This window comes from Danio rerio, chromosome 2, assembly GCF_049306965.1.
Source record: "Danio rerio strain Tuebingen ecotype United States chromosome 2, GRCz12tu, whole genome shotgun sequence".
In the NCBI taxonomy this organism is placed as follows: Eukaryota; Metazoa; Chordata; class Actinopteri; order Cypriniformes; family Danionidae; genus Danio; species Danio rerio.
The window spans coordinates 12,404,981-12,421,056 of NC_133177.1; the positions used below are offsets into that span (position 1 = coordinate 12,404,981).

Below are 16,076 nucleotides of genomic sequence, written 5' to 3' on the forward strand. Positions count from 1 at the left end.
CAGTTGATAGATTATTTTGAGCATCCCTAATGTGTGTCAAGTTTAACCTCTTCAAACCATTCATACTTTATTATACAGTGTGGCAAATGCACCATTTCATTTGGAAGCAGAAGCTCAAGGTTTCTGTCTTTTTAAAATGAAAATAGTTAAAGCTTCTTGCCACCCCCTTTTTCAGACAAGGTTGGTGGTTAATCTTGCAATGACAAACAAAGCATGTGCATATCTTTAATTCTCATTTGAGTATTACATTAAGTTCTCTCTCAAGAACTGTCAAAAAAACACAAGATCATGTCAAACCAACATAAATAACACAAGTTCACTTTTTTTTCTTTGTGCAAACAATTGGGGAACCGATCACAATCTTATGACACATACATTCCCGAAAGATAATTCTGGACAAAATTCAAGGTGTTTGAGTGAGTTCAGAAAACATGCTAACTGGTATAAAGATTTACGCTCTTTGGAGTTTGGTGTGTAAAGGTGCTTTCACACTTGGTTCACTTGCCTGAGTTCGATTGTCCCCAGTACGCTTGCGTCATTAAGCTGATGTTTTGTGTACAGCTGTTGCTACGTGACTGCCACAAAAGCAAAGCAACAAAATGGAGAGGTCCACATATCATTCTACTTTTACTGATTCTTTTGCTTTTGTGACCAGAACCAAAATACAGAGAGCTACTCTCATCTATCTGCCGTAAAAACCTATAAAACATTCAGAATATCACAGCTATGTCAGCAAAAGTCGTTTTTGGTGGTGACAAGCAGACATTATTGCTGTTTGCACTGGGTCAGTCTCGCTTATCACAAAGGTAGGGGGTACACAAACATGCACAAACAACTGAACGATATAAAGACTAAAGTGTGTTGTACAGTTGGCGATTCAGTTACGTTAATTAGTACGATTGTATTCATATCAAAAGTGAAATGTACCAAAGTTTGCACGAATCGTTCCCCAGACCATCTCTTTCAGGCGGACTCCAGTACGGTTCACAGGTGCGCACCCAAGTTCAGAAGACACGTTCACACTAGCTAAACGTACCGTACTTGGATTTCAAGCGAATCTGGCTGCAGACCAAAAGTGCTAGTGTGAAAGCACCCAACAACTCCTAAAAGAATCCCTTTAGTTTTTTCTATTAGGCAAAAAAGTAGTCATCAAAAAGAAGACTGAATCAGTTTGAACCTTCTACCCTTTTCTCTGGCAAGGATTGTGCTTATTGTTCTGGAGATGCTTCCAATACTGGATTAGCTCATTGGGGTGAAACCCATGCGAGGTGACCAGGTTGCTGTATTTGCAGCTGGAGTAGGACACTCGCCAGTGATTGAACACCTTTTTGTTTGTTTGAGGTACTGGCTTTATTCCTAATTTAGCCAGACAGATGCCCACATAAACGTCTTCTAAATGCAACCTGGGTATGCTCAGGGAGGCCACATATATTCTCTGAGCCATATCACCTGAAAAGACATACCCTGTCCCAGAGCAAAAGTTGGGGTATCGCCTATCCGGGTACAGTTCAGGTGGCATATACCACTTGCTGCGAATGTTGCGGTTTGGGGAGAAGTCCATCATTAGATATCCTGTAAAATACTTCCGTTCTTGTCCGTTGGGTTTCAAGATTTGATGTATGAGGTATTCAGTGTTGACAAACATATCGCTGTCAGTCTTCATGACGTACATGGCCTCTGGACAATACTTTGTGATCCAGTACATTCCCATTAGAGTCTTTAAGGTAAGGTTTTTGTAAGAATCCCTGTAATCTTGCTGGATGATGTCATGATGTTGTCGGCTTTCATCTTCTATCGAAAGCTGTAGTTTTCCTCCATTGCTCTGGGTGTCTTTGTTGACCCCTATGAGGAACAGACGGATTACACCTAATTCCCCAGCCAAACTTTCATTGCCCCAGGTTTTCCTGATAGCATCCCTGGCGTCTGATTTCTTGGGCTCAACAGCGATCAAAAGCACTAAGAAAGGAGCCCGCAGCAGACATGCATTTGGCTCATTGTGGATGTACTTGTAAGGCTCATCTTTAAGTATCCTCTCTGCTCTCATCTCTCCACTTGAACTGATGTTTGAGTTTTTAAAGTCCTGCATTAAACTTTTATCCAAAGCTGAAATGACATTTTCACTTGATATTAGTGGTGTGCTAGACTCTTCAGGCTCTCTCAATTTGTTTTGGTTCATCATGGTGTAGTTGAAGACTTTCATAGTTTGGGGCCCTTGAGATGCAAGCTTTTCTTGGTTTGTTTGACCGGACCACCAGTGACCCTGCATAATCAGGCCTCCTACAAATACTAGGACCATGAGGAAAAGAGCAAGACTGCAGTATCTGTGCCGCCGCTTCCATCGCCTCATTACTTTGGATTTCTGATTTGATTTGTTTACCTCTTTGGAAGTCCAGATATGTAAGGTCCTGCCAAAAAAGAAAATAAACTTATTTACTGCAAACATATTTTTAGTGTGTTTTAAATGCGTTGATTTATTAAACCAAGCTTGGTGTACTTCACTTTTGGCAGCTGTAAAGCCTAGTCAAGTGACTAATGTTTGGTGGAGCAGTCTTGGTATAGCGGTTAGAGAGTGGTCTAAAGTTCGCAGGTTTTAGCATTGGCCTCGGAAGAGATTGTAGGTGGAGTTAGTGAATAATCAGCTTGCTATTCCACCCTTTTACCCCAATACCACGACAGAGGTGAGACCCTTGAACAAGGTATCAAACTCCCATCTGCTACCTGGTGTATCAGTGTTTGCCCACGTCTTCTGGTGTTCACTTTCTTTTTTAAACTTTTCCATGATAGATTCTCATCAATCTCAAGCTCATTATTTTAAAAGTCCATTGCTTGCTGGCTCTGAATACAAATACACAGATAAACAATGGTTCAGAAGAGGAGTTGGGTTTAAATGTTTGCTGTATGTGGCACTCTTTAGTTTCCACCAAATTAAAAAAGGTGTATATGTACCACCTAATATACATTTGCCTGTAATCATGTATTTGCATCGACTTGCACAAATACTTAATTTTGCTTTTGGTGTCAACCCAGAATATTATAAAAGCTGTGGCATTGTGCAAATTTGCCACACAAGTTGACATTGTGCAAATTTTTGAATCAATGTTCTTAAGTGAAGTGAAGATTTCCTGTGTTCAGGTTAGTAGGGAGTAGTGAATACTTTTGAAACCCTAAAATTCTGAACACAGTTTATTTATCGCACTGGTTATCTATAACAGTGTGGCACAAGGACAGGAACTGAGAACCACTGATGCAATCATCACACAATTGCATGGCAGTGGTGAATAGCATTGGAATAGCTTTCTAAGCTAAACTGGACCAGTTGGATTTTAAATAGAACTACACCTGCATTCTCCCACTGCTCTCCTGCTTGCCTGATATGCTGGAATATTCCACATTTTTAAAATACTGTAATGGCTTTTTATGTACCTTTAATTCATCTACAGTTCAAGTCAGAATTATTAGCCCCGCTTTAATTTTTTTTTTCTTTTTCAAATATTTCCTAAATGATGTTTAACAGAGCAAGGAAATTTTCACAGTATGTCTAATAGTATTTTTCTTCTGAAGAAAGTCTTATTTGTTTTATTTTGGCTAGAATATAAGCAATTTTAAATTTTTTAAACACCATTTCAAGGACAAAATCATTAGCCCCTTTAAGCTATATTTTTCTGATTGTTTACAGACCGAACCATCATTACACAATGACTTGCCTAATTACCCTATCCTGCCTAGTTAAACTAATTAACCTAGTTAAGTCTTCAACTGTATAGAAGTGTCCTGAAAATTATCCAGTCAAAAATTATGTGCTGTCATGGCAAAGATAAAATTAATCCGTTATTAGACATGAGTTATTAAAATTCTTGTTTAAAAATGTGTTGGAAATAAATCTCTCCATTTAAACAATTAAGTGGAAAAATACACATGGGGCTAATAATTCAGGGGGGCTAATTATTTTCACTTTAACTGTATGTAAAGCTGCTCTGACATAATCTACATTGTAAAATCACTATAAAAATAAAGATGACTTGATTTGATACCAATATTCATATGCCTACTTTTTTTAAGTGACTCTAATCATATATTTTTGTTTTAATGTGTAATATGATGTTATAAATATTGTTGAAATATTTATATGATGTTAAATGTGCGATTGCGTTAACTTGCATGCGCATAAACATTATTGTAGCACTTGTTTAGTTTGTTTTTTGAATACACAGATTATGAAAAATCAGTTGGTGGCTGGGAAATAGTTAACATTCCTTTTTTATTCCTATTTTATTTAGCATAAATACTATTTTATTCTTTTACCAGTAAATGATAATTTCTTATCAAACAACATGTAATTCGATCACATGAGATGTTAAATGGGTTATTTCATTCATTGAAAATAGTCTTACTTTACTTTTTATTTTTACATTTACTATGTTATGAAATTATCATTTACATTTTGGTGAACTGTCCCTTTAATGAGAGCTGTAAAAATAGCAACAGTGTTGAAGAGTCGAATTTGTATTTTAATATCTATTGTGTTGGACACACGTCAGAACGACTGCTTTCATATATGAATGCTTTCGTGTGTGTGCTTGTTGAATTTCCGGATTTCCTAGTAAGAATCAGTTGCATTAGATCAGTATTCGATGGAAATGTAATATTTGACGTACCTTTCGCTTGGTCTGAATAAAACTGTTGCTCATCGTCTGCTCCAGCAGTCTCTTTGTAGATGCATGCTTTGTGCTGCTTTATCACTAAACCATTGGAGCTAGCTCCTGCCATTCCAACATCTTTCTTCTCCAATGATTTGCCACTCCTCTGCTTTATATCCGTCTGCTTAGCAGCTAGCCTTTCTGCAGATGTCACACGTAATGTTTTAAGCAATTCAGTGATTTGCCATTCCTTTTGGTGTTTCTGTATTCGTAATTTCAGTTTCTTAGACCTCTAACTGCCTCTCCCATGTCGAAAAATGAGTCAGACATGATAACGATGCACAACGCAAAAACATTTCAGGGCTGACTTATTGTTCAGAGAGTGGTCCAGCTCTATTTCTTGCAGAATGTCTTTCCTCTTGCCATGCAGCGGTTTAATTCTGTGTGGAGCTTTGTCCTTTTCTGCTGCCGTGCTGTTCTGATCGTTAGAAGAAAAGAAGCTGGGGGAAGGGAGGTGAAGATATGCGAACACGTTGCTCTGCTGACATCCTGCATCACACACCCATTCCTCTGTGTGACCCGTTTCAGCAAGCATCTTCCCTTATGCTCTGTGCTCACAACATGTCTTTTAATTGTGATGTTGAACTGCAGGCACACATTTCCCAGAAGATTTCTGAAATGATTGTAAACCTGCAAAATCGTTGGAAATTTTTAAACCGGTTTATTTTATCTGTTTTGTGTCTCTTTGCATTATTATTATTGTTATTTATTTTTTTTTACTATTGCTGACTGGCTGAGTGATTCAGATTTGTAAAATTGTGTTCAAAAATCAAGGACACCCCCCAGTGGGTACAAAATTGTAAATGAATGCACAGTTTCGCTTAGGTTGTTTTCTTCAAAACGGCCTATTTTGACTTGTCTGTGAGCTTGCATGACGAGAAACGAGACCCAAATATGTTTTGGTGTGTCAGATCAAAAGATGTAGTGCAACTATTTCAGAGAAGTACTTTGGGAAATATTTCTTCGAAGTGTGATGACATTGCGAGTTGTTGTATCTATTAAAAGCTGATTATATCAGCTCTTCTTAGACACGCCTGTCAAGATTGAAGCTCAATATTAGAATAGGATCTCCTATTTCAAAGTAGAAGGGGGTGTGACAAAAGAGCTTGTATTGTGCACATGTTCAAACAATACTGTCTCGCTAGCCTCAAATGCTATATATTCAAACTGGGCCTATTTTGGGGCAGGTATATACGCTTGTAACATCTTGCTGTTCTTCTTGACAAAGCAGCCCAGTGATGACTTCGGCAGTTTGACCTGTGTAGCTGCAACAACTTACACCTTTGACTCTTCTCAGTGCAGTGTGTGAAAGTAATCCTTAGTAGAGCTTATGAGGATATGAAGAAATTAAAAGGGTTGGGATGCTTCGATTAGGATTCTTCCAGCTGATACGGAGTACTGATTCCTTGTCATGGTGATCGGCCGATACTGATCACAGATTCTGATGCTTCAAGCTTTATAATGCACATTTTCCCTACAAGTATGGTGTTAAATGGAGATCTCTCTTTACCTAGAATGAATTAGAGATGTTTCATATAATTCCTCAAACCATTTTGGTGTGAACATGTCCTGGTCAGAAGCAACTTTACAGAAAAAAAGTTGATAAAAAAGATTTTTAAAAATGGTAAGAGAAATTACCAACAATGCAACTTAGAAATGTTGCAGATGACGGAAAAAGAATTCAACCTGTTTTAATCAAGAAAAAGTTTGGAGCACAAATTTGATGATAAGAAGATTCTAGGGCTGCACGATTCTGGCTAAAATAAGAATCACAATTTATTTTTCTTAAAATCATGATCATGATTTTCTTACGATTCTGTAGATAAAGGTTAATGTGAGTAGGCTATTATTATTGTTATTCTCAAACATATGGTAAAACAAAAACAAAGATATTAGGCTTATGTGTAGGTCTACTGTTGGGTAAAATGCTAAATTTTGTATAGACTTGGAACGGTGGACTTGAACAGACTTTAAATTTGTCCTGTTTGTTAATTCACCGTAATGACATCAGAATGCAACTATTCATAATTCTAAAGTTGAATTACTGCGGTTGGGACATATGCTTGCAATCTGTCACTAACAACATTATTTGACCAGTAAAAATTTTTTTTTTTGCTCAAAGATTCTCTCTTGCATTATATTCAACTTTATATAGGCTAGAGTAATTAATACTGACACTGTTAAACATTTATTCTCCTGCACAACACTTTGCGTTTACTATGAAAGCAAGAACATACCCAATGGTTGTCATAATCGTACCTGTAAAATGCGATATGATCATTTGAATGATGCTTTTGGTTTTACTTTTACTGCCAAGTGCGGTTCCAGTCATGACTGCCATGCACGGACTAAAAAAAAAACCCATACATGCAAATCATACTTCCTGCGCATCTCTCCAACAATTTATTTGCAACAAACTGAATGTTATTTACAACTTTATAACCTGTTATTCACAGTCTATGCATGTTCTGTGCACTCATCCTCTCAGTAGTTAACAAACTGCTCGCTTGTCAGCCACGAATAACATTAACACAGAAAATACATTTCGGGGTAAATTCTACTTAAAGTATCCAACACTATTTGGAGGTGAGCAATGTATGTAAAACAATGTGAAGACTTGCGCGATTGCCTTTAGGATTTTCCTGACCTTGATAATATACTTGGCTGAATCGTAAAGATGCTGGATTAAGATCATGTGAGGGGTCGACTCGTGATCTTTTTTTTTAATTAATCTTGCAGCCCTAGAATAACATACATATTAGTTCTTTACTTAAAGGAATTAGGCATATAGACCACTGTTTATTGCAATAAGTATATTACATAAAGGTATATTATTAATAGAAAAATAGCTTTTTTTTCTTTATCTAAAAATTCCATCCAGGTTTTATTAAACTTGCTATATCTTCGAAAAAATTTTTTAAAAGTTCCAAGTACATGCAAGGCCTTCAAATATTTTTCTGATCTCCAACTATTGACAGCAGCTCCGGACAGCCTCGCAGCAGCTCAATTGCTCAATGAGAGAGGTGGAAGGAGTTTTGCTCTCGTGATATCTTTACTGATCTATTAATTTAACCTGACAACTGTGATGCTAGGAACCTCACTGTTCCTCTGGCAATGTTCTCATGCCCATTTATTCTCATTGTCATGGTTTCTCATGTATTTTATCTAATTTAAGCAACCCAAAGCTGCTATGAATATGCAAGTAACCTGCGAGGCGTCAGGGAGAGGTCTTAAGGGTTGGATGAGACACTAGATATACAAGATGTAGACACTAGATATGCTGGATGTACAATGGTTCGAGCAAAGAGACCATCATTATAGCTGTTAATAAACATGTTGCCCATTTTAATTCCAATCAAGGAATAAATTGTCCATTTTGTACTCAAACCAAAACATTGATGCATTTGTTCTGTGGGTGTAATAGACTGGGGGTGCTGTTTGATCTATTAAAACAATAGGTTTTAAAGTAGGTAGAATTTTTCATTTTTTCTTTTTGCTCGTCAAAGAAAAATGAATCTCTTGTTGAATTTTACTTTTGGAATAGTAAAATTTTCCAAACAGATTTCACGGAAAACCGATTTCATAATTTAAGGATCAAACATTTTAAGCTAAATTTTTCATAAATTAACAATCCATTTACACTTTTTTTATTGACAAACGAGCTTTTGGAAATTTTAAAGAGTGTAGTATTGTTGATAGCGATTGAGAGTTGGTTTTATCATTTGAAAATGTTTGTGCAAAGATTATATAACTGTTATGTTTTAAGTGTCAATTTCGGAATAAAAATATTTCTCTTTTTCTCTCTGTGTGTAGGAAGGAGCATCTGCTAGAAAAGCCCAAACACCAGCTATGCAGCCTGTTCCCAGACCAGGTAAAAGAAAATAAGTCTTCTACTTGGATGACAACCATAACATTATGTTTCCACGAAATCCTTAAGTCTGTAAAACAGTAAAATAAATAAATAAATAAATAATGACCCTAGATAGTTTTTAAAAATACAGAAACATGTATAAAAGTCCGAGAAAGTGCATGAATTTATTGTGTAAGGCTCAGCAATAAGGTGCAATTCAAATTCTACCCCTTCCCCTTACCGTAGGGGTGTCCGAATTCTCTTTAGCTTAAAGGCGTAGGGCTAAGGGGAAGGGCTAGATAGCTCTCGAAATGAACATTTTTCAGGAACACACTCAACTAAGGGGTAAGAATTTTCCAGAATACACCATCTACACTGACAGCATGGCTGCACACGGAAGTCAGGAGATGCACAAATCAGTATTTACTGTCATTATTACGAACTTTTACAACAAACAAGCATGTCTTTTAATACATTCATAGCCGTGTTTGTTTTTTACCGTCATGCTTAAAAAAATAAAATAAATAAATACATTTTGCCATCTATAATCCCTAATAATAACTCCTGTATAGCAGTTCTACAACATTTTGTCACTTGAATACCCTGTCAGAAGGTCTAGTGGCTATGAATGAGCTTTTACAGTGTCTGGTATAATGTTAATGCAGTTTACATGATTATGGCCACAGTGTAAATGCACAGTACAGTTACAATCTTATTGCTACATTAAATCGTTCTGATAACATAATATACGCCTTCAGTGATTTGACTACAGCAGTCACCGTCATCGATCTCGATGAAGCAAGTAATTGCAAAGACGTGTGCAGGTGCTGTGGTGCTGTCCCATTTCTTTGGGGTAAATCTTCCCTTTCACACTCCGTTTTAAGGGCCATGGGGTAGGGTTGCAAAAATAGAACTGGAATTGGGCGAAAGGATGGCGTCTATTAAAGATGCTCGGGACAGCAGGTGGAAGCCAAAGGAAATTTTGGGATGGGATTTAAAAATCTTTACCATCTTTACAATCTTGCCTGATTAGGCCTTATATTAATAGTACTACCATATTAATCACTCTGGTCCAGTTTTATTTTACCAACACTTATAATTGCTTATTTGATTTCCATTAGATATTAACATTTATACATTACATTAAGTGTTTCCCACATCAGGTCCTTTGTGTTGCACATTGCCATGAAGTCCAGTCTCACTCAAAATTTGATGTTGCCCAAATATTATATTTAATGTAATGTTAAATTATTGTTCTTGTTAGGACGATGTAAAAACCCATGAGGCAAAAAAAAAAAAAAAAAACTTAAACATTCTTATGTTCGAAAACTTGCAAAAGTGTATGGCAGATCATTTTACAATACAATATATGATGTTCCAAATTCGCTTCCATGGATACCCGTAAGGGACGCGATAGTGGGGAAAAATGGTTGTGAGAAAAAAAAACTGAGGGATAGGAATATTTTTATTGCAATACTTATTTTGTTTTACTTAAAAGCCAAGAAAAGTACACTAGTTCCTAGTGTATTGTATATAAAAAAATTAACACTGAAATCTCACACCGGCTGGTAGCCCATGTACAAACTGGGGGACACATAAAATCCTACACTTTGAAAAAAAAAAGACATAAATGTGAAGTTTGATAAGTACAAATATGTTTATTTGAAATGGCCAATTTATCTTTAAGTAAACATAACTAAACCATCTTAATTGACAAAAAGGACAAATGCCCACATCTCCCATCACCGAAAACGGCTGCAAACCTTTAGGAATAAACACCCGCACTGTTGGCTATGTTTGCTTGAAAGATTCAGCGAGGGATTGTTGCTATTTGGAGGACTTTACTACCTTCTCTGCTATCCTGCCTTCAGACAGTGATATTGCTGGGTGATGGCACTACAGATGTGCAGTCATGGTTATACGTGTAAAACAATGCTTGCACACAATTATTTATTGTTCACCGTTTTTTTCTTTTATTGGCATTTTACTTGCCGGCAAAACCAAAATGTCCTCACACCACAGATTTGAAAGACGCTGGCGTTTTTTCACTTTCTTTCTTTTCCCACGCTCAATTAAAGTGACAGTGCATTGATAATGACCAAAACACATTGTATGAAAGTAAAAAGTAGCAATTTTACCCAATAAATGCGTTAATAATAGGGATGTAACGGTATTGTAAATACCGTCATACCGCAATATAAATTTTTTCCGATATTACCGAAGTCGCATGACTCGGTAAAACTATAGGTCTTCTGAGAAAATTTGCTCAGGCGAATGAAGCGAACGGGAGGTAGCGAAAACTACAATTCCCATCAGCCCATGCTTGACCATCATCCCTTGCGGTCTGTTGTCGCTACAGATCCAATAATGCGGAAATGGAGTGTGCTGCTAGAAGCGGGGATGAAAAAGAGCTGTAAAACTCTAAAGCGGGTGTTGTCGCCGCGCGCGTTCTGAATAGCGGTGTTGTCGCGCGAGTTCTTATCAGCTGTGTTGTCGCGCGTGTACTGAATAGCAGTGTTGTCGCGCGAGTTCTTATCAGCTGTGTTGTCGCGCGAGTTCTTATCAGCTGTGTTGTCGCGCGAGTTCTTATCAGCTGTGTTGTCGCGCGAGTTCTTATCAGCTGTGTTGTCGCGCGCGTTCTTATCAGCTGTGTTGTCGCGCGCGTTCTTATCAGCTGTGTTGTCGCGTCATATCTCTCTTGTCCCAGAAACCTCAGTCCCAAATGAGAGGGTTTTTTTTCTGTTGCAGGGGACATTGTAAATACCCAGAGATACCAGCTTTTACCAGATTATATTTATATGATAATTTTCCTTTAAACCCATCTCTATCTAAGTGAGTGAGTGATTAAATGTTGAATGTGATGAGTTTTCAACAGTACTAAATTGAAACTTTATTTTTTTTACATGGTTTAATATTTTTTTGTTATTAAAATTGAAGTTTCTGTTTCAAAGCTTACAGATAGATGGCTAATTTGTATGTCATTGACACTTTTGGCACTTTTTTGGAGTATTTTCATAAGTTTTGTTTTTTCTTGTAAATGATTCAATAAATACCGTACCGTGACATTCATACCGAGGTATTACCGTACCGTGAAATTCTGATACCGTTACATCCCTAGTTAATAATGTCAAGTGATTTACATATAGTCAATCAAATTAACTTAAACGATTAATAACTGCTACAAACATTTATTTAGGCCCAAATTACAAAACCAAATGTAAAATAATTTTAGTATCAGTTTTGCTTAAGTTGCACTCTAGTGTTGCAGGAGAGGCGAAATAGAAGCAGCCGCTTTAAGACTTGCTATTTACTGGAGTTGTAGTCCATAGCGAAGTGTATTGTGTGTAGTGTAAGCAGAGGAAGAAAGTTTTATTCGGCTTTGTTTTGTTTACTCAAGTTATTCCACCCGAGAGCTGTTTGCACTGTGAACCTGACAACACAAACATAAGTAAAAGAAGGGCATGCGTTGATTACTTTTGTTCCTCTCATCCTTTGTTGATGTTTGTGTTAGTGATTGAGCACAAAACCAGTTTTAAGGTTTGTCAATCTTCAGTCTAGATGCCGGAAATGACACATTTGACCTTAATCTTTTTTTTTTTTTTTTTTTAGTGCTTAAATACACCACTAGAAAATAATCTGAACATCAATCCCCCAACATAAGAATTTGCTGACATGCAGGATGCAATGTTCCCACGGTCTGTTTTGCAAGGACTATTCTACACACAGTGATTAAATATTAATGGATACAGAGTTGGAAAAAAAACCTGTTAAAATGTCTCATTACAAATCACTAGGGATGTAACGGTATCAGAATTTCACGGTACGGTAATACCTCGGTATGAATGTCACGGTACGGTATTTATTGAATCATTTACAGGAAAAACAAAACTTATGAAAATACTCCAAAAAAGTGCCAAAAGTGTCAATGACATACAAATTAGCCATCTATCTGTACGCTTTGAAACAGGAACTTCAATTTTAATAACAAAAAATTATTAAACCATGTAAAAAAATAAAGTTTCAATTTAGTATTGTTGAAAACTCATCACATTCAACATTTATTCACACTCAGCCCATCTACCCAGATGAGAGCTCTGCTAGTCGGACTTCTCATCAAGCATCTCCCGCTGGATCTAATCTCACTATATTTATTAAACGGGATATTTCATTTATCTTGTTGTCTTTATCTAACGACATATTCCCTGACTTTGGTCATTAGAATCTATTACTTGTTCTCAGGTAACGTGTTTTGGCTGAGCGCAAAGATAAGTTAATGATTAATGTAAGCACGTACATTCTGTATATTGACTGATCGCTTGCCTTTATTTCCTATAATGTATAAACTTATTGTATGTTATACTTTTAAAATGGCCATTATCGATTCTTAAAATTGATATTCAGCAAAAGAGAGGGTGTGTTTCGTATTTTCACTGAAATTGAAAGGAGGCAGTGTTTTTATCGGCTCCGTTTTGTTATAAATATCCACACAGTGAAAATGACGCTCATCTTATGCAGCACGACGCCTCAACATGTCTGCTGTCTAAGTTGCTAATATTAAAATGAAAATAGGCAGTTCCTTAAATCATGTTTACATTTTATTGTTGAGAAAGTGAAACAACGAAGCCAGGGTGATGTGAATGAAGTTATAAAGTACACTGTTCCCTTTGAAGATTTACCCGTGTCCTCGGTATAATCTGCTTTTCCATATCAAACTGAAAAGAAGAGACTGCAGCCTTGATCAAACTTGCGAAGTCTGAACTTACACGGAGAAGATGCAGGACTGAACTGTGCGTGTTAGGCTACTTAATATTCAGGAAAAGCCCCAATCAGAGAGGCGAACGTCTGCAGCCCCGCTTCCGTTTTCAGATGTACATGACAGTTTCTAAGTATCACACACCAGACGCGCACATTCGAATGATATTTAACATGAAACTAATCAGATGGCGCTCTGTGGCGCGGCTGAAAAATGAACTGCGTCCTGAGCCGTCGCCGGGCGCCGCCGACTTGCGGCGCCGGTGTGTGTATCCTGATAGAAACCTATGTTTAGAATTCTAAAATACATGGCGCTGCGTGGCGCTGCGCGGCGCGCCGCCGAGCGCCGCTTCTGGTGTGCGACCTGCTTTAGAGTTTTCCAGCTCTTTTCATCCCCGCTTCTAGCAGCACACTCCATTTCCGCATTACTGGATCTGTAGCGACAACAGACCGCAAGGGATGATGGTCAAGCATGGGCTGATGGCAATTGTAGTTTTCGCTACATCCCGTTCGCTTCATTCGCCTGAGCAAATTTTCTCAGAAGACCTATAGTTTTACCGAGTCATGCGACTTCGGTAATATCGAAAAAAATAATATTGCGGTATGACGGTATTTACAATACCGTTACATCCCTACAAATCACACAAGTCTCAATGTTAAACCTCGGGATGTTCAAAATCAATTTAATATATACAGAGTTGTGAGTAAGCTAACTGCATGTATACTGTGTGAGAAAATACGTATTAGTCATATAAATGCTTTGTGATTACAATTTTGAATGTGACCATATTTTATACAATTAAACTCTTACAGATATACAGATACACAATACAGCTATACAATGTTTACATTTTATATGTGCAATGAGTAAAATAATTGCAGCAAAATAGAGGTAAGATTGGAGATCAGGAAACCTGTCAATCTAGTTCAAATCAAGATGTGACTCATGGCAGCACAGTATACCACCAACACCTCAGATACTGTGATGGCAGATAAAAGTAAAAAGGAGGAGTTTTTTTTTTTTTATTATTATTAATGTGTACAAATAACTTCTTGATTTTGTCCATATCCTGATTCTTGAGATCAGCTTGGTGCATTGCTTATTAAACCTATTTCTATCAATGTTATTGCTACTGTTGTTCATAGTTGCAGTAGATTTATGTAAGAGTTGGCCATGAATACAATGTTGATATATATATTTTTTGCCCTTTTTTTTTCTTTAGTCTCTCAAGCAAGACCCCCACCAAACCAAAAGAAAGGTATGTCTTTAACCCTTTGACTGCCCCTTTATCAAATGGTTGACCATGTTTTTACTGTTTTAAATAATGACTGTTAAAGTCGTTTAAAGAGTGACTGTTTTAAATAATGGTTTACACACAGCATTGTTGGTTTACAAGGAAAATCAGACAAACATAACCCTGTTGCACTACTACACTTGATTATGGTTTTATTATAAGAAAAAAAAACAAGAAAGCATGTTAAATAAGGATCTGAAATATTTTATGGCTCATTTAGTATTCAAAAATAATTCATTTTGATTTTTTTTTTTTTTTTAATAAATTGGTCTTGCACTTCATATTTTCTGCTTTTCATAGTATATGTATTAATTCCGGTTTAAAATGCAGCATAGGAATATGCTGTTTAGAATATGGTGTGTACAAAGCACTTTTTTATTAATGTAGTTTGCTCTATATTTTATATTTAAAAGTTCTGTAGTGAATGTACAAATTAGTAATTCTAGGTTTCTATTACTGTTGTCAAAAAAAAAAAAAAACTTTGTTGGTTTTCAGGTTCAAGAACTCCTATTATCATCATCCCTGCAGCTACAACATCTTTAATCACAATGCTCAATGCCAAGGATCTCTTACAGGACCTCAAGTAAGTACTTGCAAGAAGTACTTGATTTATCCGAGAAATAACAAAAAATTCTGTTAAAGGACATCAAGAGCTCTATTTTAACAATTTAGACGCAAAGTCTAAAACGCATGACACAAACACATTAAGGGCATGTCCGAATCCACTTTTGCAAGTTTAAGGATAAAAAAATATCTGGGTGTGTTTTGAGCATAACGTGCCTTAAACCAATCTGAGTTGCATCTCCCATTCCCTTTAAGACTTTGTAAGAGGCAAAACGTAATGCTTCATTAGTGAGAAAACGGTTAAACAGACCATCTGCATGACCATAAAGAACGAGCCTCCTCTATTCAGCCTCTTTACTTTCTCTTTGCTTTACTTTACTTTTTCTCTTTACTTTACTCCTTTACTTTCATTGAAACAGTGTTGTATGCACTCCACTGAGTGCATTATTAGCCTACATATTTCAACATATTTAATTTTGTTTAAGCGTAAAGATTTGTTATTTGAACTATTTCTAAATTCAGTTCTAATTTCAAAGGTATAATGGTATGATGAAGTATTCAAACACACTTCCCCCCAGGATGAGGCATAGAGGTAGTGGTTTTTATATTTATGTAGAAGATGATAATTTTTGTAACATTTTAATCCTTTAGTTTTTTACAGATGTAAAGATGTGTGTTGTGTAACTGTACATTCTGTGTGTATTAAGTAATGTTTAAACATTTGAATGCTTAGGCACACAACTAACGCGCTCTGCGCTGGACTTTAGACCAACTTTCAGTTGGTCAAGGGCGTGGTCTATTTCAGTTTCTCAAAATAGCAACACGCCTACAATGAGCCTTAACACACCGCCTTTCTAGATAGACATACCCATGAGTCCACAAAGTGGCGCAAATTTATTTGCTGTTTAAACAATGTGG

General features: G+C 36.7%; 3 protein-coding genes across 4 annotated transcripts in view; 2 read left to right on the top strand and 1 right to left on the bottom strand.

Moving 5' to 3' along the window:
• ro60 (Ro60, Y RNA binding protein) overlaps positions 1 to 16,076 on the top strand; it is a 489,528-nt gene that overhangs the window by 52,426 nt on the left and 421,026 nt on the right. The window lies entirely within an intron of this gene.
• The window catches only part of cdc73 (cell division cycle 73, Paf1/RNA polymerase II complex component, homolog (S. cerevisiae)), a 56,633-nt gene that overhangs the window by 29,519 nt on the left and 11,038 nt on the right, over positions 1 to 16,076 (top strand). For both annotated transcript variants that reach the window (NM_001291396.1, NM_200348.2), the window contains exons 11-13: positions 8,511 to 8,568; positions 14,523 to 14,558; positions 15,090 to 15,177. In NM_001291396.1, coding sequence (NP_001278325.1) covers positions 8,511 to 8,568; positions 14,523 to 14,558; positions 15,090 to 15,177 — 182 coding nt within the window. The remainder of the gene's footprint in view (positions 1 to 8,510; positions 8,569 to 14,522; positions 14,559 to 15,089; positions 15,178 to 16,076) is intronic.
• LOC101882239 (beta-1,3-galactosyltransferase 2) lies at positions 212 to 5,130 on the bottom strand. Its single transcript, XM_017351363.3, has 2 exons — positions 4,656 to 5,130; positions 212 to 2,405 (listed from the first exon to the last, which is right to left on the bottom strand). The coding sequence occupies exon 2, from the start codon at positions 2,345 to 2,347 to the stop codon at positions 1,181 to 1,183; it is 1,167 nt and encodes a 388-aa protein (XP_017206852.2). The 5' UTR covers positions 2,348 to 2,405; positions 4,656 to 5,130; the 3' UTR covers positions 212 to 1,180.

Coding starts and splice junctions, on each gene's coding strand:
- LOC101882239 (XM_017351363.3), bottom strand. CDS start 2,347: ATGAGGCGATGGAAGCGGCGGCACAGATACTGCAGTCTTGCTCTTTTC.